Source organism: Mus pahari, chromosome 7, assembly GCF_900095145.1.
Source record: "Mus pahari chromosome 7, PAHARI_EIJ_v1.1, whole genome shotgun sequence".
Lineage (NCBI taxonomy): Eukaryota > Metazoa > Chordata > Mammalia > Rodentia > Muridae > Mus > Mus pahari.
The window spans coordinates 95,298,534-95,323,584 of record NC_034596.1 but is presented as its reverse complement, the minus strand read 5'-3'; the positions used below and the strand labels follow the sequence as shown (position 1 = coordinate 95,323,584).

Genomic DNA, 25,051 nt, shown 5'->3' with positions numbered 1-25,051 from the left:
GGGGCCGGGCCGGGGGCGGGGGCAGGGGCAGGGGCAGGGGCAGGGGCAGGGGCAGGGGCAGGGGCAGGGGCAAGTGTGGGGTTGGAGGAGAGGGTATGAAGTAGGAAAGGTAGAGAGGGCAGTTTGCTCCTGAGCAGTGGTCCTGTGAGGTTCCATGCCAGGCCCTGTGTGGCCCTCAAAGTGTACCTGGTAACACAGTGCCCCAGCTGCAGTATCTTCCCTTACTCACAACTACCGTAGCACAGGCGTCTTACCTTCTGTCTGGAACAGCACTCAGCTCAGGGATTGTCTTCACGGCTTCACTTTGGCCAAGGAGGGGCAGAGGACCCCGGTTGCCCTGGCAGAAGCTTTCAAAAGCTGGTGCTAGGGACCTTGGCAGGACCACCACACTAGCCGGCTGGAGTCCTGGGTCGGGTGGGAGATGGGACAAAGGCACACTTGGTTGCTGCTTGCAGACCCTTGCTAATTCCATTTTTGATTGACCTGTTTTAGATGCATGCAATAGTGTACCTAAGTATACAGCATAGCTGTGTATGGCAAAGGAGCTCACTTATGTAATCTTAGCACTCAGGAGGTTGAAGCAGGTCACAAGCTTGAGGTCCGCCTGGGCTATACAGTGAGACTGTCTCAACAAACAGACAGACAAACAGAAATATACAGTCTAGTACTTTTTACACAATAAACACACACACCTAGCAATAAAGCACCCAGATTGCGAGTCAGCCTCTTGGCTGCTCCATCCTTTGTACCACTATCCTAACTTCTAACCTACACAGGACCCATTACTGGACTTCATATAATGGAACCATATAACATATGTCTTTAAAGTCCTAATTCTATTGTTAATGTCCAGGGGTTGACCCGTATCATTGCATTTAATGGTAGTCTGTTCACCTGCTGTGGTGTGTGGTATATTTACCCAATGAGAACTGACCCCTGTCTGAGGGGGTGGGGCTTTTAACGTGGGTTATTGCAAATGGCACCTCCGTGAGTGTTACAGAGCGTGCATTGGGAGTGCGTATATGCTCTCTCATTTGACATGCACCTGGGCTTGCAGTCAAAAAACCTGGTCAGCTTAAAAGATCCTGACAGAGAGTAAAAAAAATTATTTAAGCCCCTAGACCTGTGTCCAAAATAGCCCCACTGTTCCAGGATGCTGGGTGTTTGCGGTTTTTGCCTTTCTATAGCCTAATGCCAGGTGTTTTCTGGTTTTGTGTCTTTATAAATCCCTTACCCCTTGAACTCCTTGTCGACTCCTCTACCCCTGCATGGGATACGAGGCGTCCCCAGTGCACTGGTTTTTCCAGAATAAACTTCTTGCAGTTTGCATCAAGACTGTTTCTCATTTCTCGTGAGTGATTTGGGGTGTTGCCTCTCCTGAGTCAGAACATGGGGGAGTCCTCACATTGTGGGTCTTTCAAGCTTTACTGAATATTATCCTTTCTTTTTTTTTTTTATTAGATATTTTTTATTTACATTTCAAATGTTATCCCCTTTCCTACTTTCTCCTCCAAAAATCCCCTAGCCTCTTCCCCCTCCCCCTGCTCCCCAACCTGCTCCTGCTTCCTGGCCCTGGCATTCCCCTATACTGGGGCATAGATCCTTCACAGGACCAAGGGCCTCTCCTCCCATTGTTGACCGACTAGGCCATCCTCTGCTACATATGCAGCTAGAGCCATGAGTCTCTTCCCGTGTGTGTTTTCTTTGATTGGTGGTTTAGACCCAGGGAGCTATGGAGTTAACTGGTTAGTTCATATGGTTGTTTCTCCTAGGGGGCTGCAAACCCCTTCAGATCTTTGGGTACTTTCTCTAGCTCCTCCATTGGGGACTCTGTGTTCCATCCAATAGGTGACTGTGAGCATCCACTTCTGTATTTGCCAGGCACTGGCAGAGCCTCTCAGGAGACAGCTATATCAGCCTCCTGTCAGCAAGCTCTTGTTGGCATCTGCAAGAGTGTCTAGGTTCGGTGGTGGTTTATGGGATGGATCCCCAGGTGGAGCAGTTTCTGGATGGTCATGCCTTCAGTCTTTGCTCCGAACTTTGTCTCTGTAACTCCTTCCATGGGTATTTTGTTCCCCCTTCTAAGAAGGATCAAAGTGTCTACACTTTGGTCTTCCTTCTTCTTGAGTTTCATGTGTTTTGCAAATTGTATCGGGTATTCTGAGCTTCTGGGCTAATATTCACTTATCAGTGAGTGCATCTCATGTGTGTTCCATATTGCCCATTCCTATTGTGGATCTACCGAGTGGCACAGCCATGGTGGACATCTCTGGGACTTCTGCTGCATGCCTTTGTCATGTCTGTAGTGCTGGCGGCTGTGCCATGGAGTGACATTGTGTTTGCAGTGTGCTGTACTGGTTACTTACCTCACTGATTGACAAAAACAACTTGAAGGTGAAGGGAAATGAAATTTAAGATAAAATTTGAGGCCTGATTTATTTAACTTATATCAAATAGTCCAAAGAAAAAGTTGTTTGTAAGCTTAGAAGCCTGAGGCGGAGAACACAGTGGAACAGGCCCGGGCATGCCTGGGCAGGCCTGTTGTTAAAACATTCCTGGGGCCGACTGGCCATAAGATAAAAGAAGAATGCAGGAACTTGTCCCGGCTATCTTGGCTGAGTCATTAGCCATCTGGTGCCCTGGCACCTCCTTCTGCCCATTGCCCTCCTGACATAGTTTGGAGTTATATGTTAACCAAATGTTCTGCTGACCTAGATAAACGTCCGCCTCTCAGGTCTCCTGACATCCTGACTTGCACGTACCATTCTGCTAATGTGTAATCGTTTTTGCTGATGTTCAAATGAGCCAATCGGGTGAAACCACGCCAATTCTCCCTAGCCCCCAACCTTCTCCCTATAAAAATCCCTAGCTTTCGGGCCTCATGGTCGATTCCTCTGTCTCCTGTGTGAGATACATATTGGCCCGAAGCTCCGTTATTAAACTAACTCGTGTGCTTACATCAAGATGATCTATTTGTGGTTTTTGGGTGCCGTCATCTCGAGACTGGAGTAGGGAGGGCTCCCCACAGAGGTCTTTCATTGGAAGGAAGGACTTGGTTTTTGGTTCATAGTTGCAGGTGATACAGACATGGTCTCTCTCTCTCTCTCTCTCTCTCTCTCTCTCTCTCTCTCTCTCTCTTTCTCTGATAAAATAGCTCAAAGGATTATACCTGCATAGTAATTGTGGTTGTCCTCAGTAGACAAGACTGCAAGTGACGCTGATGCCCTTCTCTACACTCTTTCCAGTGTTATAAATCTAGCACTGTGTTTGGACAGGCCCCCAGAAGTCCGTGAGTTGGAACTTTGCTTCCTCTATGTGTCAGTGGGAAGTGGAGACTAATGGGAGGTTTTGGGGTCACTGTGAGGCTGTAACCCTCACTAGTGGGTTAATACCTTCTCATGTGATATTTTATTCTCATTAGCTTTGTTTAATCACCACAAAGGCAATAGTTTCAAAGCAACCTCATCCTTCCTGACTGCCCTCTGGTGGGCCTTCCGCTTTCCACCCTGCTAGATTCCAGCACCAGGCTCTTTAATTCTCTAGTTTCCTAAACCATAAACTAATGGAAACTCTTTCTTTTTTATAAATTACCTATGACTACCAACTAGACGGGATTTAGAATCACCTCAGAAACAAATACCTGGATGTGTAGCCTAGGTTTATGGAAGTGGGAAGACTCCCGTAAATATGGGTGGCACCATTCCACAGGCTGGGGCTCAGGGCTAAATAAAAAGGAGAAAGTGGGTTGAGCAGCGCATGCATCTCTCTCTGCTTCCTGACAGCTGATGCTGTGTGACCATGTGACCACGTGCCTCTGCTTCTGCAGCCGCATCTTCCCACAGTGGACTGTATCACCCAGAACTTTGAGCCAGAACAAACCCTTCCTCTCATGACTTGCTTCTGTCAGGTATGTTATCCCAGCAACGAGAGATAACCAACATGTCCAGTATCCCATGCTTTTGCTACAACAATTAAGGCAGAGACCACAGCACAGACAGAGAGCTGTGTTCTCCTGGAGAAACAACGTCAGGGACAGTTTTTCTAACTGCCAGATGTACTCCATCAATCCGTGGACATTTCTGCTCTGCAAGAACACTATCAGCAGACATTGACTGTGTGCTTAGGGTGCCCCAGGTCGCTCTGGCTAAGTGATTCAGGACTTCTCTGTCATGCACTGTATTCACTGCGTCAACGGCTCTGAGCCTTTGTATCATGGGTCCAAGAGACCCCCAGGGAAGAGGGATGCAGTAGACATGACCATCAGTGCAGTGTCTGCCAAGGTCACCCACAGGCTTTCCAAAGGAGGATGCTTGGGCAAGAGGAGGTCGATATTGGGCTTCTCAAGCACACACAGCTGTGGGGCCACAATGACCTGCACCTGCGGGAGGGGTGGGGAGGAGGAAGCCAGCTTAAAGGCCTTCCCTCCTCTCTCCCCTCCAAAGCCCATTGTGAGGACAAATTGGATTTTTAATGCAATAAATCAGGGAGGCATTAGGGATACAAAGCTTCTTTGTTTCCTTTTTAATTAAATGCACTTTGGGAGCTGAGTTTGGTTTTGTTCATTTCCACTGAGGGAGGTGAATAGAAAAGTCCTGAGTTGTCCCCATTAGCAACACAATATGGAATGGCCTCCTTAAGGTCCCTCTTCAGAGAGCGACAGGGGGAGGGGGAGGGAGCAGACCACACTTCTAGGTGAGGGTGCCTCACAACCCAGGGTGATTCATGCATCCCTGGGGGGCTCTCTATTTAAGGTCATGACACTTTCTCTTTGTGGAGAGAAACTGAGTGATTTATTCTGAGTCTTTAAACCAAAAATCGATTTTTCAAACAAGAAACAGGGGGGAAAAAACCACTTTAGTGCTCTCAATTGGATTTAAAGCTTATAAATCTCAGCTCTAGGCTGGAGTTTCTAGCTGATGGGTCATTCCACAGCAGTGCTTGGCTTGGAAGAACCTTAATATCCCAAGGGGCCCTCCAGAAGGGTCCCAGGGAGGAGCCTGTCCCATTTTCATTTTGGAAACCAGCCTGGGAAAGTCACACAGGTTCCTCACAGTGTGTCTCTACTGGAGGCCCAAGGCTGCTCAGACCCACAGCCACCTGCAGTTCCAGGAGGCTGTCACTGTCTGGGATGAAACTCACATTTGCTGACATGTGTACAATGACTTTGATAGACCTGGGAAATCTTCTTTATACAACTTCTGCTTCTGGCCATTCACATACTAATAAGCCACTTTCAGGGGACTCAGACCTTGACCTCAGGGCGTGGCTTTCATTGGCTCAGGCCTTAGTCATGTGACTTGTTTTGGCTGAGCCGACTTTAGGACATCGGTAGTGTGATCAGTCAAGAGCCATGGCTTGCATATATATATATACCTTAATGGAATGTTTCTCTTGGACTCCTTCTGAGCTACTGCAGAAGGAAGCTTGCACCATGTCGGAGAGTGCTGGAGTCTGCCTTTCTATTGCTGTGAGAAACACTATGACCAAAAGCAACTTGAGAAGAAAAGGATTTAATATGGCTTACACTTCTGGATTACAAGTCATCTTTTAGGGGAAATCAGGGAAGGAATCCAAGCAAGAACGGAGGCAGAAACAGTGGAGGAATCCCACTTACTGACTTACTCCTTGGCTCATGCTTACTTAGCTTTCTTACACAGCCCAGACCAACCTACCCACAGTAGGCTGGGATCTATTAAAATAATTAGCAATGCCCCCCACAGACAAATCTGATTGAGGAAATTATCAGTGAAGGTTCCTTCTTCCCAGGCGACACTTGGCATTGTCAAACTGATAATAAAATCTAACCAGGAGAGAGAGGCTCCACAGAAAAAAATGTTTAGGCTTTCTGGTCTAGTCACCCTAGCGGATATCAGAATATGAGCGAGAAGCCCTTGAGTGGTCCAGCCTCACTCTGCAGGCAGAGGAACTCCTTCACAGAGCAGAGCCTCAGTTGTCGACTTGTGAAAAGTCCTAAATCATTACACCTTAGGGTATTTTGTTGTACAATAATAGACAGTCATTCACCCACAAATAATAATAGAGGCTTGACATAGCAATATGCTAAATAAGAGCTCTCCTGGGGCTAGAGAGATGGCTCAGAGGTTAAGAGCACTGACTGCTCTTCCAGAGCTCCTGAGTTCAAGTCCCAGCAACCACATGGTGGCTCACAACCATCTGTAATGGGATCCGATGCCCTCTTCTGGTGTGTCTGAAGACAGCTACAGTGTACTCATATACATAAGATAAATAAATCTTTTCTTAAAAAAAGAGCTCTCTTGCTTTAAGGACATTAGGCCCACTGCTGGCTTTTCCTTTGGTGTTTGTAGCATCACTAGAAAAATCTATAGGCTATTTTCTTTCTTCCTTTTATATTTATTTATTTATTTATTATTATTACTATTACTATTACTATTATTATTATTATTTGTGATGCTAGGAATAGAACCAGGGCCTTGAACATAATAGGCAAGTTCTCTACAATCAAGCTACATCCAATCCCTTAAATATTTATACTATGGAGCCGGGCGTGGTGGCGCACGCCTTTAATCCCAGCACTNGGGAGGCAGAGGCAGGCNGATTTCTGAGTTCGAGGCCAGCCTGGTCTACAGAGTGAGTTCCAGGACAGCCAGGGCTATACAGAGAAACCCTGTCTTGAAAAAACAAAAAAACAACAACAAAAAAATTTATACTATGAACCATCAGTGGTACTTAGGTCAGTGACATAGCTGATGTGTGTGTAGGTGGAGTCAGAGGGTCAGGAGTTCAAGGTCATCCTCAGCTACATAATGAGTTTAGCTACATGAGACCCTGTCTTAATAGAACCAGCCAATCAAACACCCAGACAAATGTCTATTCCCTCTCACCTTCTGTCATGATGGATGTGTTTCTGATATGTGCTGCCTTGGGTAGACTCCTTATGGCAGAGCGAAGATAGGACCTCAAGAGAAGTGAGAAGGGCATCATACCATCCCGGAATGAGCAACAGGGAACCTGTGCAGGGAAGGAAGATAGAAGTTAGAAGCAGTTTCCTTATAGCCACAGAGTTGGTGTTGAACTTTGTGCCCTGGACTGTCTCACTTGGTGACTTCTGCATGCTCTTCGCCTGACTTGGGTTTCTTCCATGCCCCTCTGAGGCTTTTGTGTTCCACAGTGGCAGCTGAGGACCTGGTCTCAGGAGAACAGCACGAGGCTGGGGCAGAGCCTCTCTGTTCTAACAACGTTCTTTGAACTACTCTTTTGGGGCCAGAGCCACAGCTGACTAATGTTCTACTTGACTGTGAACTCCGTTCTCTCCCAGGTATCTGGCAGACAGAGACACAGCCTAGGGTTCTTCCACAGGCTCCAGAACACCGACTACAATCCAAGTAGCACAGCCTGAAATTCTTTCCACAGACCAAGTAAAGGAGCAAATGTTATTTATCATCACAAATGAAACATCAGCTCCATTAGCTGTCTCCGGTGACTTCTGATGTTCCGATGAGTTCTTAGAAAGTAGGAACTTGATGGGTTTTGGCCCCCCTCTACCCACATTGATTTATTTGGGTTTTGGCAAATGAATAAATATTATGCATTTGAAATATAGAATATATTTTGAGGTTATAATTACAAGTTTTAAAACTTGAGACTTGGGCAATCACTCGGTTGGTCTAGTGCTTGCTATGTACGTGTGAGGACCTGAGACTGGGTCCACATAGAAAGTCGGAGATAGCCAAGTGTGCTTGAACGTGTGTGTCGCACTAGGGAGGTAGGGACAGGAGGAACCGTGGGACTCGCTGGCCAGCCAGTCCAATCAATCAGAGAACTTCTGGTTCAGTGAGAGACCTCGTCTGGGAAAACAAGGTAGAGAGTCATTGAGTAAGATCTCCAACCTTAACCTCTGGCCTCAATGCATACACGTGCCCATGTGCACACACACGCACCCCCCCCCATGCGTGAATACCTGTGAACACATATACCTCATACGAAGTTTAAATACAGAAATGGTCTCAAAGTTGTAGAAAATTATGCCTAGAAAGACATCTTGTAAATTAATTTTTTGAGTGCTCAGATGGGTGAACTAACAGCATTGACCTCTAACCCACGTCCTTTTTATCCAAATAGGCCATGTGCCTATTTGGATAAAAACATAAAAGCAAGTGTTTGTTGAATGACTGGCTGATTGCAGAGTGGAAGAAAGTATGGCTTGAGAGCAGTGTGTTACAGTGAGGAATTTAGATAAGCCTAATTTTCCACAACCCTTCCTATCAAAAGAGATGTATTCAATGAGACTCAAAACCACCAATTTGTGTTTTCAACTCTAGCCAATCTCTTAGGTAGAAAACAATGTAAGCTTCAGGTCTAATTTAAGAAAGATTTGAGCTTGTATAGAATCCCAAACAAACAAAAGAACAAGATTGCTCTAGGAAGAAGAGAGATGCAGTTAATAGCGACTTGAGAGCTTTGGTTTAATCGCTGTAAACAAAGAGGACACAGAGAAGGGAACAGTTAGTCCTAGCTGGGCTGGAGAGCAGGAGGGGTCAGGTGAGGTTGGATTCCAGGCCCCAGTGGGAGGCAGCTCTGAGGCCCAAGGCAGCTGCTCTGGCAGGTTGAAGTCATGCTTGCTGGCTGGCTGGGCAGCAAGCTGGACTGGCAGGCCTGACTCCTGGCCAAGCAGCTAGTCAACTGCTGAGATCCTAGATGTCTCTGGTTCCCAGAGTCACTGCAGGGGACTTAACACCTCTGTCAGTCGCTCAGTAAAGGCCAAAGACAGAACTATTCTGCAGCCACATGGGAGATGACAGTCAGAGCCTCTGGTCTCAGCTCCATGTGCAGCTGGAGGATGAAGGACTGTGTACCAAACCCCACTGAAGGAGACATCCGTACACACTGCTGACAGTGAGTAAAAGCTGGGCTAGCCAACAGTTACAGCTTTAGTCCATCACCTGCGGGATGTTTTCCTCCTTCCCTTTGTCTATTGTGTTAATAGGAATACAAGTGGATAAGCCACATGCAGGTGGTGGCACACACCTTTAATCCCAGCACTCTGGAGGCAGAGGCAGGCAGATCTCTGAGTTTGAGGCCAGTCTAGTCTACAGAGAAAATTCTAGGACAGCCAAGGAAGGCTACATGGAGAAACCCTGTCTTGAAAAACAAAAAGCCAATAACAACCATCCCACCGAAATAAATAAATAAAAGTGGATCCTCAATTGATTTCCCAACCCTGAGATAAATATGGGTAGACAGAAACCTGTCCTGCACATTGTGGGTTTGTCACATGCATGTTCAGCAAGAAGGAAAAGTAGCAACTCATCTGGCATCTAGCTGCCAATTTTAGGGGATATTCCCTGAACAGGGGTTAAACAGCTAGAGAATGTCTGCTCATAACAAATGATAGCAGTTGCCACTGTCTCTGGGCACCCACTCTGTGTCAGGCACCATCTATTCTATTTATAATAGCCCCTAAAGAAAGGCACACTTAAGCTCTTTGTGGACAAGGAAACAGAGGCCAAGGGAGGTCCAAGAAGATACATAAAGTCCATAATTCATGGGTAGAGAACAAATCCAAACCTGATTTAAGTCTATGAGTGATTGCTAGCTACCTATCCACATCTATGTATTTATACATCTATGTAATCATCCATCCATCATCCATCCATCCATCCATCATCCACTCACTCATCCACCCATCATCCATTCATCCATCATCCATCCATTATCCATCCCATCCATAGTACATCAGTATATTTTAACATCTCTCTCTCTCTTTTGGAGAACAAACTATTAAATCCACAAATATTATTCTCTAGCATCAAAGACCCTAAGACTGAACTGTTGTAGTTAGGTTCTGATTCTTCTTCTCTGTCCCATACTCCCAGACATAAGACTCAGACTCAAAATATATTCACGAATATCTTGGCCATATAGCTAGGCTCTTCTCTGGCTAGAATCATAATTTAAGATAACCCATTTATTTTAACCTATATTCTGCTATGGTCTGGTTACCTGTCGGTATGCTCTTACCGTGCAACTGTCTTGTTACATCGTCCCATGCCTGTTCTATTCCAGGGTGCCACCTTTATTTCCTGCCTAAGCCCTAGGCTACAGGCTTTTAAATTGACAGGAGATGCATCAGTATAATACATAAGCTATTCTCTCTACACTGGGCCCCAAAGACAACCACCCTCTCAGCAGAGTCTGACACACCCCAACTCCAGAGTAAACAGATCTGGTCTACTCCTATGGCAGATCACTGAAATTCCACCTTCCACCCCTTTGCTTTATTCAGTTCTAGGAATGCAAAGAGAAAATAAAATAAAGAGCAAATAAAATCCCAGAGTGCATAGCAGTGCTGTTTGTCATATAAATAATTTAGAAGCAACTAAGTCGAAGCTAATTGGACACGTCCAGGTTTGGTTATGTTGAAGATTATACATGTGGTATTTGTCTTTTTTTTCTTCTGGCTATAACAAATACCTGAAACTGAGTAGTTTATTTAAGAAAAAAATATATATATATACATAATTTTAGTAGTCAGGTATGGTGGCACATGTCTTTAGTCTCAGAATTTAGGAGGCTGAGGTAGGAGTATGGGCAATTTAAGGCCAGACTGGACTACATAATGAGTGTGAGGCCAGCCTGGTCTACAGTATGAGTTACAGAACAGCCAGGGCTACACAGAGAAACCCTGTCTCCAAAACTCATAAAAAATACAAATTAAAAACAAACAAACAAACAAAACCTAACCACTATAAGGCACACATTCAAACCACATCCGGACCAGGAAATGTCAGATCACTTACCTATTTTTTAAAAGAGCTAACTCTTTAAATTTTTTTTTTTTTACCTTTTATTTGTTTGTCTGTGCTCTCCTGCACATGCGTGTGGATTGAATTCAGACTGTTGGATGTGGCAGAAAACATCCTTAGCTACTCCTAGTCGTCACTAGAACATCTCACTAGTCCTAAAATGAGGTATCTCTTTGTGCCTCATCTAAAACAATTTCTCCGACATATGAAGGAAAGAAGGCTAGGGATTCTCTATGTACAAGTGCACCACCCATATCCAAATCCATACAGGCCAACTCTGGAAGGGTAGACATGGAGGTGATGTGGGAAGGAGCTGAACATGGGAGTCCCACGCGTGGAGAGGTTGATTTGTGTTCCCACACATCCCTAGGTCTGTCCTGACCTCCATTTGCTCTTAAGCCTCCTTCTTCATCCAACTCCAGGGAGCCAGAGTCACTCAGGAGAGCCTTCCCTACTCATCTCAACATTTCACACTCTGCCAGAATCCAGAGCTTCCACTGTTCTCTCAGAGAGCATGCCCCCTCATCTCCATCTCTGTACCAACTGAGGGGTGCTGGGAACACTGAATAAAGGACCAAAGAGGTGACCTTTCTTAGTGTTCTACTGCTGTGAAGAGACACCATGACCATGGCAACTCTTATAAAAGAAAACATTTATTGGAGCCGGCTTACAGTTTCAAAGGTTTATTCCATTTTCATCATGGAAGGGAGCATGCAGCTTACAGGCCGACACTGGGCTGGAGAAGTAGCTGAGAGCTCTACATCTGGATTCTCTGGCAGCAGAAGGGGAGAGACTCTGGGCTTGGAGTGGGCTTTTGAAACCTCAAACCTACCTCCAGTGACACACTTCCTCCAACAAAGCCACACTTCCTAATCCTTTCAAATAGTGCCATTCCCTAGTAACAAAATGTTCAAATCTATGAGCCTGGGTCAGTCATTCTTATGTAAACCATCACAGTGACCTAGAGTGTGCCCTGAAGTGGAGATGGATGGAGAAATATTTGTGACCCAATCCTAAATTCTTTCTCATAAACTATCTACAATTTATATGTAGACAAATTACACTAGTGTTCAGGTGCAGCACATTACCCATCCACCCATATGTCTACCCATTCATCCATCAATACATCTATCCATCTACTCATTTATCCTCCCATCTGTCCAAATACCCATCCATTCATCCATCCACCCATCCACCCACCCACCCATCCACCCATAATTCCATCCATCCATCCATCCATCCATCCATCCATCCATCCATCCATCTATCCATCCATCCATCCATCCATCCATCTATCATTCCATCCATCCATCCACCCATCATTCCATCCATCCATCCACCCATCATTCCATCCATCCATCCATCCATCCATCCATCCATTCATCATTCCATTCATCCATGAAACATCATGGTGAAAGTACAAACAGAGAGCAAGTTGGTATCTCAACCTAGCTATAGTGAATCATTGACCTCTCTGTCTGTTTTCTCATCAATGCCTTGGGACTACTAATACTATGAACCTCAGTAGTTGCGCTCAGCCCTAATGAGTTAGCACATGTGAAGCTCATGGGTCACTTCATGGCCTGGCTTCCATTTAGCCTTGCAGAAGTGTTTTCTTCATTTGTTACTCCATGTGCAATGTGCTGGATACACTGTGGTAATATGACAGCCACAGCCCACGCCCGTAGGGATTTACCAGCCCAAGAGACAGACATTAAACACATAATTACCATCAGCCTGTCTCCTGTGGAGAGAAAAAAAAGTAAACAGTTAGCTACAATACAATGTGCTTAGCATTCCTAGGCTACACAGACTAGGGCTAGGAAAGGAGCTGAGTCCAAAGGGATGATTAAGGGGTTTCTTGGGTAAAAGCAAAAGACCTTTTCAGCCCATGGACAGAAGGGACAATGGTAGGGAAGATCATGGAGGGGGCCAACGTCCTGTGCATCCGTTAGGGACATGGGTAGGGGGTGGCAAGAACAGGGGCACCAGCAACAGTACTCGGCACACAGGAAGCACTCCCTCTGGGTCTCCTGTCAAGGGCTATGGGTACAGAAAATATCACTCACAGCCAGGCATGGTGCCGCACGCCTTTAATCCCAGCACTTGGGGGGCAGAGGCAGGTGGATTTCTGAGTTCGAGGCCAGCCTACAGAGTGAGTTCCAGGACAGTCAAGGCTACACAGAGAAACCCTGTCTCAAAAAACAAAACAAAACAAAACAAAACAAATCACTCACTAGGACCCCAGAGATGAGGCAGCCAGAGAGGCAAGAGAGAGGCCAAGAGGCTGAGAAGCCCAAGATAGCTTGTCTTTCATGGAGAAAGCAGTGGTTCACAGGGGTCAAGGACTATAAAGTGTAGCAAGCCTTCACTGGGATATGACGTGCTCTTTCCCACACTGTCATGCTCTGCCAGCAACAAACGCAGAGGACCCTTACATTGATGTAGGTCTGTATCTGGGACCTCGGGGTTGGGGTGGGGGACACAAGAAATTGGCGATAAAGTCCATTTCCTGGATGCTTGTAGTCTAGGCTGAAAGGCTTGTTTACAAGAACTAAGCATTTTCAGTGTTTAAAAACTCTGCTTCTGGTTTCCATAGCTGTCCCCTGGATCCATTCCCCAGAGTCCCTCCATGTGACAATGGAGGAGCAGAACGAGTAGGTGTTCAGACCTTGTCTCTCTACTCATTAATTTCTGTGGTGGGAGGTGCTCAGTGTTTGCCAAGAGAGTTGCTGGTGGTAGCCTAAATACAACTGCAAATTTGCAAAATAAATGTTGCTGTAAGGAAGAAGGCATCCTAACTGTACAAACATTTCATTAGAAATGTCATGATGATAACAGAGACAAAAGATCAGGGAAATGCTGGCAGTCATAATTAGCATTTGTTTGTTTAATAGGTCAGATGCAAGTGCTCCCAATATGAAGAGAATCGTTAACAAACAAATTATTTCCCATCATCAAGACAGACGCTTGTTCCTTTGATGTCCCTTTAGGTGAAGCCTTAGGGGTGGAACAGAGAGGGGCAGGAGCCAAAGGTCGGATTTGGGAACAGGAAGTCAGGTGACCCAAAGCAGGGTGTCAGAGCCCAAGTAGACTGAGGCGCCAAGTCTAGGGAAGATGGCCCGGGCTTGGGTGGCTCAGCTTTACAGGGCGAGAGTGTGTCCCTGTGCTGGTGGTGGCAGGGTGGTGGTCAGAGCTGGCTTACAGGGGAGGGAGTCCAACCAGAGGCGGAGGCTGCTATTGGAGAAGGAGGAGACTTGGCTCTGTCTAAAAGGTCAACGTGATACAATCCTGAGACCCTTCTCTCAGTTCTACAGGGAGGTAGGGTATGGGAAGGAAAAGCCTGTAAGAATCCCTGGAGTTTCTCAATCCCATCAGGATCTCTCCCTGTGAATCGTGGTTCCCATCACCTAGACCTAGCGGTTTGTTTATGTCAGGGTCTCATTTCTGTAGCACGTGACTAGTTTAGAACTCCCTATGTAGGCCAGGCTGGCTTTGAACCCACAGAGATCTACCTGTCTCTCAAGTCCTGGGGTTAGATTAGTCCTTGGCATAACTAGATTTTAAGGAACATAGGTGGAGATGGATGGATGGATAGATAGATAGATAGATAGATAGATAGATAGATAGATAGATAGATAGATAGATAGATAGATAGACAGGGCATGTATCTCTCAGCTCTGCCTGGAAGCAGAAGGATGAGCGTACCTAACAACACATGGATTTTGGACTTAAAACACCTTGCACTGTTAAAATGAATTGAGATTCCTTGGGGGAAATTCATCCCGAGAAAGAATGTCATTTTCTAGAGAACCCAGGCTCAACGTCATCCAGCACTCACATGGTGCCTCACAACAGTTTCCAACTCCAGTTCCCAGAGGATCTGACACCCTTCTCTGGCTTCCACAGACACCGGGCACGCGTGTGGTATGCAAACACAAAACAAAGTAGATGCTTAATGGAACAGTTCTATACATATAAAAATGGCAAAATGGGAAAATGTATTCAATGTATGTTTTATTTGTAATAGTTAATGTCGTCAACTTGAACCCAGAATCAACTCTGTAAGTACCTGGTGGGGCTGTCTAGGTTAAGGCTAGCCCTGAGGGTGTCTGCATCTCCACTGCATTAACTAGTATGGAAAGCCTCATTTTAATTGTGGGCAGGACCTTCTCTGGTCAGTGGATATCGTGCTGTATAAGCTAGAGACAGCAGCTGAACATTTGTATTCATTGTGCTTTGTTGGGACTGTAGACCCGATGTGACCAGCTGCCATATTTTCTCCATGCCTTGACCCTTTGCTATCATGGACTGTACCCTTGAACTACGGACTGAAATAAACCTTTTCTACCTTCGGTGGCTTTTTTCAGGGTATTTATCACATAACAGAAAAAAAAAAACAACTAAGGAAACCATACTAAAAATTTTTGAAATTAAAATATAACAAATACAGGGGTCTGGTGAGATGGCTCAGTGGGTAAGAGCACCTGACTGCTCTTCTGAAGGTCCGGAGTTCAAATCCCAGCAACCACATGGTGGCTCATAACCATCCGTAACAAGATCTGACGCCCTCTTCTGGAGTGTCTGAAGACAGCTACAGTGTACTCACACATAATAAATAAATAAATCTTTAAATATATATATATATAACAAATACAACCTGTTGTCATGATTGCTGGGGCAAGACAACCATAAGATGATCCTGGAACATCTTGTCCAGAAAGCAAACGGGTGTTCAAAGAATGATGAGGCACACAGAAAGGACACAGGGTGACACTCTCACAGTGGGGGGATTTTAGACTGTTAAAAAAATAACAGGTAGGACTGAAGATGTTGCTCTGCAGTCAAGAGCACTGGCTACTCTTCTAGAGGACCTGAGTTTTATTTCCAGCACCCGGATGGCAGTTTACTGCTGGCTGTCACTTCAGTTCCCAAAGGAACTGTCACTCTTTTCTGGCTTCCACAGATTCCAGGTGTACAGACATAAAAGACCTATACACATATAATAAATAAAAATTTAAAATAATGATCGGAACATGGGCTAGAGACGTAGCCCAGCAGGTAAGGGCACTTGTCTCCAAGCCTGAAGTCTGACTGAGCTCAATCCCCAGGACCCCCATGGTGAAGAAGAGCATCAACTCAGACCTCCGCACATATACTGTGGCCCATGTACACAGATCAATCATCAATCAATCAATCAATCAATCAATCAATCAGTCAGTCAGTCAGTCAGATAAATGCAGTAAAGTAGAAATGATGGTAGGAGCAGTCTATAACTCACTAGCAGAGGAATCTATCATTACAGATATTAAATAGTTCATTGAAAATTGCAAAATGCTGCGATAAAGCACATGGATTCTGAGGCTATTGTTTTGGTAATATTCACTGTTTTGTGATTGTTCCAGAGTCTTAACAAGATGGGAAGAAATAAACTATGGTAAAATTAAATTGTGGGTAAACAAAATGTGGAGTCTATAAACAGTGGAAGAGTTCTCCTCTTTAGTGACGCCTGTTATAAAAGACAAACCCTGAGGGCATTATGTTAACTGAAGTAAGCCAGACACAGAAAGTCCGATTCTGTGTGAGTCCGCCCAGAGGATCTGACATCGTCTCATTCACAGACACAGCCTAGAATGGGAGTTGCCAGAGGCTGACAGGGTGGACACTGGGCAGCTAGTGTTCAGTTTCAGTTTGTGAAGATGGAAAAAGTTGGTGGTAACATTTTCATGTCACAGGCCTATGCACATAAAGTGAAGAACAACAGAAAAATTTCATGAAATATATATTTTACTATAATAAGAAATCTGAAAAAATTTAAATGTGTATTTAAAACTGTTAATTGCGATAGTTAATATTAACACTGGCTTTAAATGCTCAGTTGAAATCAGAGGTGTGGAGAGTTACTTCAGACTCCTGTGGGTCTTGATTAACCTTGAGGTTCCTCTCTCAACCCTGTAGGAAGGGAGTTCGTCTTGGGAAAGGGAGGTTTTGTGTGGATGTTTCACGTGGCCCAACAGTCCCCGTGTGACTCTGAACATCCGGTTGTAACGCTGTCTGCCAGCATGACTCTGAATGTCCATGTTTAGAATCATAGAATGTCTGAGAACTCCGTTCTTCAAAGTGAATCTGCTTTGAGCTGTCTAGCCAAGTAGAGTAACCCAACCAGGGGGCAAAACTCCAAGGCATGACTGCTCTGGGCAAGAAAGGCATCCTTCTGCTTTGGAGCTGGCTTGGCCTGTGAAACTAGAGCACACATGTTTGCTTATTTAATATGGAGTTTCTGCAATGGCTCCATCAGGCCTCGGTCCTGTAACCACGAAATCTGACCCAGGAATCCACATGGTGTCTGAGTGTAGATACTGCCAACGGTCAGTGCCAAGTCTCATGGCTCCTTGGGTAAGGTCCTAGGCATAACCAGGCGGTTACTTTAGCGTTGTACTGCCCGGTTTAATGCTATGACCTACAAGGATCCCATAGGCATCATTCCTTGATTGAGGGGGTTAGAGGCTTTGAACACTTCAATTGCTAGGCCAGGGCTCTAGTACAAGGCCCTGCAGATGCTGCCGGCATGCACAGAGGTGTGCTGAACTAAGCAATGAGTCTATGTTCCTGCTCTTTAAGCGTCTTCTTTTTCTCCATGTCAGATGCCACACATACCAGGTTAGAAATTGTGTTACTGTCCTCCAGTGCTATGACTTTTACAGTTTCTAACTATGCAATTGTTTGTGTATTGACTACGTTATTATTAAAAAAAAAACATTTATTTTATGTATGTGACTACAATGTCACTCTCTTCAGACACACCAGAAGAGGGCATCAGACCCCATTACAGATGGTTGTGAGACACCATGTGGTTGCTGGGAATTGAAATCAGGACCTCTGGAAGAGCAGTCAGTGCTCTTAACCACTAAGCCATCTCTCCAGTCCCTATGTTAATTAAAAAAAAAAAACTCCTTTGTTAGGGGCATGTACATGCTTCTTTAATTGAAAACAAAATTAATTTCACTTGGTTAGTATTTAGTCTCAGAACCATACTTTAGTCTAGGATGGCATCTACCCTGCCCCTGAAGAGGAGTGTCACCTGAGTGCATCCATGTATGGACACAAATGTTTACGATACACACGGAATAGTGCCCTATTACAGAAACAGATACTATAAGACAGAGATAACAACACACTTCAGCATTGGTCCTTTTATGCTTGGCCCAAGATAAGGCAGTTAGGCCAAAAGGGTGTACTTACACGTGGGTTGCATTTTGCAAGATGTATACTAAGTGCAAAGGCAAGAGCTCTGAGCTCTGAGCATGCTCATCTATACACACAGTCCCAGCCTCGCAGAGACCGTTACGTAAGAGTAAGAGCAAGAGCGACGCCATGGCTCAGCTATTGTTCCAAAGGCTCTTTGAGTCCACTAAATCTGTGTCCAAAAATAGAGGAGTCTGGACATCCCTGTGTTCCAGCAAGGCCTCACAGACTAAGTGCCATTCTCAGGTAGGATCATGCCTACCCTGCCCGGCTTACTGGCTTAGGTCTTCTGAAATTTCATTTTATGAGTATCCCAGAGTACCGAATGTTCAGTACTCAGTCTTCACCCCGTAAATTCATTATTACCCATTGCATGAACCCGGTGTCAGTTCTATATCCCGGCAAGGACCCAGACACATGATCATAACTGTGGGAACAGGAAGCCTCGTAGGATCTGTTTTAAGGTGACAGCTTAAGCAAGATGTCCATACTGAAGAAAAGGAAAGTTCCTTAGATGACTTCCCTGGGAACTCTCAGGGGTAGTCTCAGTTTACCCTAGGAGGGAGAGAGGAAGGGAAGGAGAGAGGGAGCGCCTTTGGGCCCCGGGACAACCCCAGAGAGACAGTGAGAAGCCTCCAGGGGCCTCCTTCCAGCATGCAGCTGGCAGCTGCAGGAGCGAGTCCCTGGTCTCCCTGGTGCATTTCCATGGGAACAGCTAGGCAGCTCCGTGCTGGGAGGTGTGCTCCATCTATTTCTATGGCTTCTATCACCATGGCACCTACTTGCTCTGAAAAAACACAGCTAAAAACGGAACATTAAGAAGGGGAGGGGGGAGGCAATCCACTTCCCTGCAAGCACCTTTTCCTGCAGCGGCTGTCATACCTGTGACTGCTCACACCGGCCTTCCCTTCCCAAGGTTCTGTCTTGTATGTGTCCTTAAGAGCGTAGAGGCTCAAGCCCTCTGCATCAGCACGCGGGTGATGCGGAGAAGGTCCAGAAGATTCCCACCAGACTTGCTGCAGGCGAACACTGCCCAGAGGAACTCAAGAGCGAAGAGGATTGTTAGGGAAGAAGGGAGGAGTTGGGGGCGGGGCAGGGAAAGTAATGTCAATTTGCACAAATGTGCTCCAGGAAGAACCTGTGCTTATTCCAACAGAGGTCCATGACCTTTCCCGGATTTGTGTTCAGGGAAGGATGCCTTAGAGCCAAATCACTTACTTTCTAGTGTTCCTCAAGTTTGTTTTGAAACAATGTGCTTAGCCCACAGTCTAGAATGAGACAGAACGTGAGTTCAAATCCTGACTCATTCACTTGCTAGCTCTTCAGGCTTGTTGAGCACCTTTTCAGAGAGATCCGAGAGTACACACCTCACAGGGACAAGCCGCTCACTGTGACCCAGCCTTCGTGGTCCTTGGGCTTTCTTATCTATAAAAAACGGGGGAATAACAACACCTGCCTCCAAAGGGCTTTGCGGCAGTCGCGGAAGGAAGTGCTTCAAGGCTGAGAGACCACCTGTGTCCTGCAGATGATGCAACCCACTAGAGATGAGGGTGTGAAAGGCAGTGAGTGTTGCCACTACAGGATGCCCACTGGTTGCCTGTCTGACTCTCCCAGGCTTGGCATCCATCCTTTGTCCCCTGGAGCAGATACAAATGAGGCCCCAGTTCATGGACCTAATTGTTCCTGGCTCCAGACTACCACCCCCATCAGTGTCTGAGGGCATAGCACACGTAGCTCAGGACACACTCGAGCTTCAGCGTAGGTGACAACCTGAAGAAGGGTCATTAGCCTGGGCACTTGATGTAATGCACAGTACAGAGTAATTCTCAAGGGCAGCCCCAGATCCCATGGTGGCAACCTGCGTGTGGATTTTAGAGTCAACAGCCAAGAGGGGTCTCAACCTCTCTTTCCCATGTATTAACTGAGTGGCTCTGGCTAGTCAGTTATTTCCCTTCCCATTGCTTCCTCATCTCTCCAATCTGTGAAATGGGTTAACAGTTCCTGTTTCAGGGACATGGGTTCATAAGAGAGAAAAGAAGGAAAAAGCTCTTGCTCAGAGTCAGTGCCCAATGGCCTCTCTGTAACCGTGTTATCTCTTCTCTTTTTATCCCTGAGCTGAACAGTTTTGAGGCAGAGTAAATACTGCAAGAAGTGAGTAAGGGATGGGCCGTAAAATAGGAGGAAGCAGGCTTGTTTCTTGAACGGGCCGGTAAACTCTGCATTAGAACACCTCGCTCACCCCAGGCCGGAGGCTCCCTCTCCCAGGCTCCAGACTTCATAGCTTACTTGCAGGAACAAGGAACATTCTAGAGCAGCTACACAGCCTGTGGGCTGTGCTCATGAGCAGCCCACTCCTTCCTGCCTTTTTACTTTAGCAAGGCAACTCCTGGGGCTAGAGAGGTGACTTAGCTGTCAATCATTCTTTCCTTGCAGAGGTCTGGGTTCCATTCCCAGCATCCACTCAGCAGGTCACAGCCATCTTTAAGTCCAGGGGACACAACACCCTCTTGTGGTATCTGTGGGCTCCTGTATGTATGCATGTGGGGCACATAAACTCACGCAGGCACACACATATACATAAAATAATGAGTAAATCTTAAAAAAAAAAAAAAAAACAGTGCCCATATTGCTATAATTCTGGATGATTCCATAAGAATTCTGAATTCCCACATATGGGATCCACATGCTTCTAAGAAACTAAACTCTACTTAAGGCTCTAGGGCAGTCATTCTCAACCTGTGGGTCTCAATCCCATTTACAGGGGTCATCTAAGACCACTGGAAAACACAGATATTTACATTACAACTCATAAGTAGCAAAATTACAGTTATGCAATAGCAACGGAAATAATGTTCTGGTTGGAGGTCACCACAACTTGAGGAACAGTGTTAAAGGGTTGCAGCACTAGGAAGGCTGAGAAACACTGCTCCAGAGATAGAACCTGTGACTCAAATTACCACCTTGCACGTAGAAGTTGGTGAATGTGGTCTAGGCTGGTCCAATTAGAATGACCCTCAGGATGTCCCCAATGGAAAAAAAAGAAAAGAAAAAAGGAGCTTGGGCCATTCAAGGTCTGGATTTGGCCCAGCCAGCTTACCATGCTACACAAAACCAGAAGCAAAATCTGGTCTACAGAGGTGCATCTCCTGTCATTTCTAAGCTGCACCTTAGAAAAAGGTGCAGCTGGAGTCATGATGCCATTGTGAATACCCAGATACACTACACATATGACTTGCCCAATGACTGAACTGACCAGTTCTGAGTGGGCACATTCAAGGTTTAAAGCAACTCAAGTTGCTTTACTGTCACTTCATGATGAAAGCAAATGGGGCGTTGCTTCCTCCCTGCAGGTTCAGGTTCCTCGCCACGTTAAAACCCAACTCCAGCATCCGTTCTTGAAGGAACCTCTCTTGCTTTACTCAACCCCATTTCCTCCCTCATTCCCTAATCTCCTTGTGTCACTGACGCGTGCCTTCCACACACCTGATCCTAACAATGAAATCCGTCGAGAAGCCGGGAGATAGGTGGCGTGGTAGATAAAGCGCTTGCAGCATGAGCATTAGCTCAGATCCCCTACACCTAAGTAAAAAGCCAGGCATGTTTGTAGCCCCAGCTTTGCGAGGTACATCCCAGGGGCTGGTTGGCTAACTGGCCTAGCCAAACTGGCGAGCTCCAGATTCAGTGAGAGACCCTGTCTTAGAAAATGAGGCAGAGAGTGATAGAGGAAGACACTTGTCGTCGGCCTCTGGCCTCCACATGTGTGTCCATGTGTGCACTTCCTCCTGACCACGTGCAAACACCTAAGTGAGGCTGGAGGTTGGTGGTGTCACCATTGGTCTTATGAGGATTCTAAGGCCCCCAAAAAACGAAAACATTTCCTCTCTAGCTACAAACTTAAAAGCTGATAAGAGCAGATTTAGAAGCAGCCCTTGATATATGTTCTTATTTGAATATGTGGAGAGGGTTGCACACAAACTTGTGAGCATGCTGGTGGAGACCAGAGGCCACTTCTGGTGTCCTTCTCAATTGATTTCCACATCATCATCATCACCACCATCATCACCATCATCACCATCCTCATATTGAGACAAGGTTTCTCACTGATCTTCTGCTGGCTGAAGTTACTTAATAAGTGCTTGTTCTTTTTCTAAATCAATGTTGTATGTTCTTATTTGGATGTGTATAGGAAGGTATACAAATACATGTGTGTGTATGTTGAGTGGAGACCAGAGGTCATTTCTGTGTATTCCCCAATGGCTCATCATATCAAATGGCACACGGAACTACTATAACTAGAAATACCTTCAATGATCTGACTTCTGAATAGTTTTTTTTTTAAAAACAAAACAAAACACAAACGAGACTCCTGGCTAAATGGTGACATACACAATCTTTTTTTTTCTTTTTTCTTTTTTTATTTTTACAAAACAGTTTGCTGTATTTACACTCTTCTTAGACCTAAGGGGCCGATGTCTTAAGGGCCAATGTTTTTGTCCATATTATGGTTTTTGCTTTTGTATTTTGTGAAAGTCAGTAAGTGGAGCCTGTTGGTCTTTCTACACAGAAGTCAAATTCAGAAAGCAGTGGGACCTCGCAGCAATGCATGTCAGATGGAAGGAGCGAGGCTCTTATCCCCTAAATGGCTTTAGGCAAGTTGCTTTGCCTACTCATGTCCAAGTGTCCTCATCCATCAAATAAATACATAATCCCAACACCTCCATGGATTGTCAGGAAATTAAATCATCAAAGACAACCAGTCCAGAATTGCCAGGCATTGCCTTAGCCCATTAAATGTCTTGTAGGAGCACTGGGTAGTAGCCTTCCCTCATATGCATCTGTCTTTCCTATTCCATGGCCGATGGCCAACCTTACTCAGAAGCCAACACAAACTACAAAAGCTCAAAAAACATGGGCCACCAGGTAGGGAGAAGTTTTCATCTCCTTTCTTGCCAAGCACAGACTCACTCCTGAAAAGCTATAGCACACCAACAAGTGTTTAGATTACAACTAAGCCTTTTTCCTTTGGTCTCTGCCTAGCAAGCCATGGACACCTCTAGATCTGACAGTTTGAGGGTCAGGTTTGACTTATTCAAAGGCAGAAAGGGATTTGCCAGGAACTCAGGATGTATTTTCAATTAAGGTATGAGATGGTTCCTCAGAACATTCGCCAGTGTCTTGAGTGTTATGGAATCCCAGCAATCAGGAAGAGGAGGAGAGAGGAGAGTCAGGAATTCAAAGTCATCCTTGACCTTAGGAAGCTCTAGTTTGAAGCCAGAGTGAGTGAGATCCTGTCCAAATTATGGGCTGGCAAGATGGCTCAGTTGGTAAAGATCTTTATTCTACAAGCCAGCGACTTTAGTTTGATTCCTGGAGCCCACACAATGCTAGAAGAAGAGAAATAACTTCACAAAAGATGACATTTTATGTACATGCACATACACATACACACACACACACACACACACACACAATTATGATTTCAGTATGTGATTACTCAAGGGTCTTTGTCAGTAAGAGGAAATGCAATGCCCCCTTAGGCAAGTTCAACAAGCTGCCCTTATCTGGAGTTTAGGTGGGGCATACCTAGCCCAAGGGATAAGAAGAGATAAAGTAAGTTTCCATTTTTTTAAAAAAATATTTATTTACTTATTTTATTTATATGAACACACTGTAGCTGCGTTCACACACATCAGATGAGGGCATCAGATCCCATTACAGATGGTTGTGAGCCACCATGTGGTTGCTGGGAATTGAACTCAGGACCTCTGGAAGAGCAGTCAGTGCTCTTAGCCACTGAGCCATCTCTTCAGTCCCAAGTTATCATGTTACCATTTCTTTCTTTCTTTCTTCTTTCTTTCTTTCTTTCTTTCTTTCTTTCTTTCTTTCTTTCTTTCTTTCTTTCTTTCTTTCTAAAGATTTATTTATTTATTATATGTAATTGCACTGTAGCTGACTTCAGACACTCCAGAAGAGGGCATCAGATCCCATTACAGATGGTTGTGAGCCACCATGTGGTTGCTGGGACTTGAACTCGGGACCTTTGGAAGAGCAGTCGGTGCTCTTACCCGTCTCACCAGCCCCCGAGTTACCATTTCTTAACTCTTGCAGCCATTCTCCATCTGCAGGCTTCGACCCCTCTGGCCGTCATGTATCAGAGAGCCTACATAGCAGATCATGTACACTGCCGTTCACAACGGTAGAAAATTACAGTTAAAAGTAACAACAAAATAATTTTATGGCTGGTGTCACCACAACATAAAGAACTATATTAGAGGATTGTTACATGAGGAAGGTTGAGAACTACTGCTCAAATAAAAAGAGTAAAGCTTAGATCTTTTTTTTATATTTGTGTGTGTATGTTTTCAAGACAAAGTTTAGCCCTATGTAGCTCGAGCTAGCCTCAAACTCATGATCCTTCTGCCTCAGCCTTTGGGATGCGGCATGTTGGTATATACAGTGTCATGCCTGGGTCCATGCCAGAGGCTTCTGTTGCACTTTAGTCTTTTTCTAAGAAGCAATTCAGTTTCTCTTTACCAGAGGTGCTGTTTTCAAAGGTGTGGCTCTCCGGCTAAACACCTTTGCTAAACACGTGCACCTCTGGCTCTGCACCAGTTTTGCTTCACACATCATAGAGACATGGGTAGCAGTTGGTGGCATGTGTAGGGGATGGGGAGATAGCTCAATGGGTAAAGAAAGGCTGGCTGCAAGAATGTGATGGCAGGTGTCGGGATCCCCAAAATTTTACCTGTAAAGTTGGGTGCAGTAGTGTGTTTCCACAGTGAGATAAGGGGATGGAGAGAGGATCTCTGAAAGCTCATGGGCCACTTAGTCTGACACACACCATGGCAGACAGCAAAAGAAAGACTCAAATAAGGTAGAAAGGAGGACTCGGGCTGGAGAGGTGGCTCAGTGGTTAAGAGCACCGACTGCTCTTCCAGAGGTCCTGAGTTCAAATCCCAGCAACCACATGGTGGCTCACAACCATCTGTAATGAGGATCTAATGAGGATTTGATGCTCTCTT

General features: G+C 45.4%; 1 protein-coding gene across 5 annotated transcripts in view; it reads right to left on the bottom strand.

The window, feature by feature from the left end:
- The window catches only part of Dglucy (D-glutamate cyclase), an 84,545-nt gene that overhangs the window by 43,564 nt on the left and 15,930 nt on the right, over positions 1 to 25,051 (bottom strand). For 4 of the 5 annotated variants that reach the window (XM_021202314.2, XM_029540720.1, XM_029540721.1 and 1 more), the window contains exons 2-3: positions 6,864 to 6,990; positions 255 to 405 (exon numbers count right to left, since the gene is read on the bottom strand). In XM_021202314.2, coding sequence (XP_021057973.1) covers positions 255 to 405; positions 6,864 to 6,963 — 251 coding nt within the window. In that variant the 5' untranslated portion in view covers positions 6,964 to 6,990. Of the gene's footprint in view, positions 1 to 254; positions 406 to 6,863; positions 6,991 to 18,911; positions 19,135 to 25,051 lie in introns of those variants that run through there. The other variant, XM_029540719.1, reaches the window with a different exon arrangement.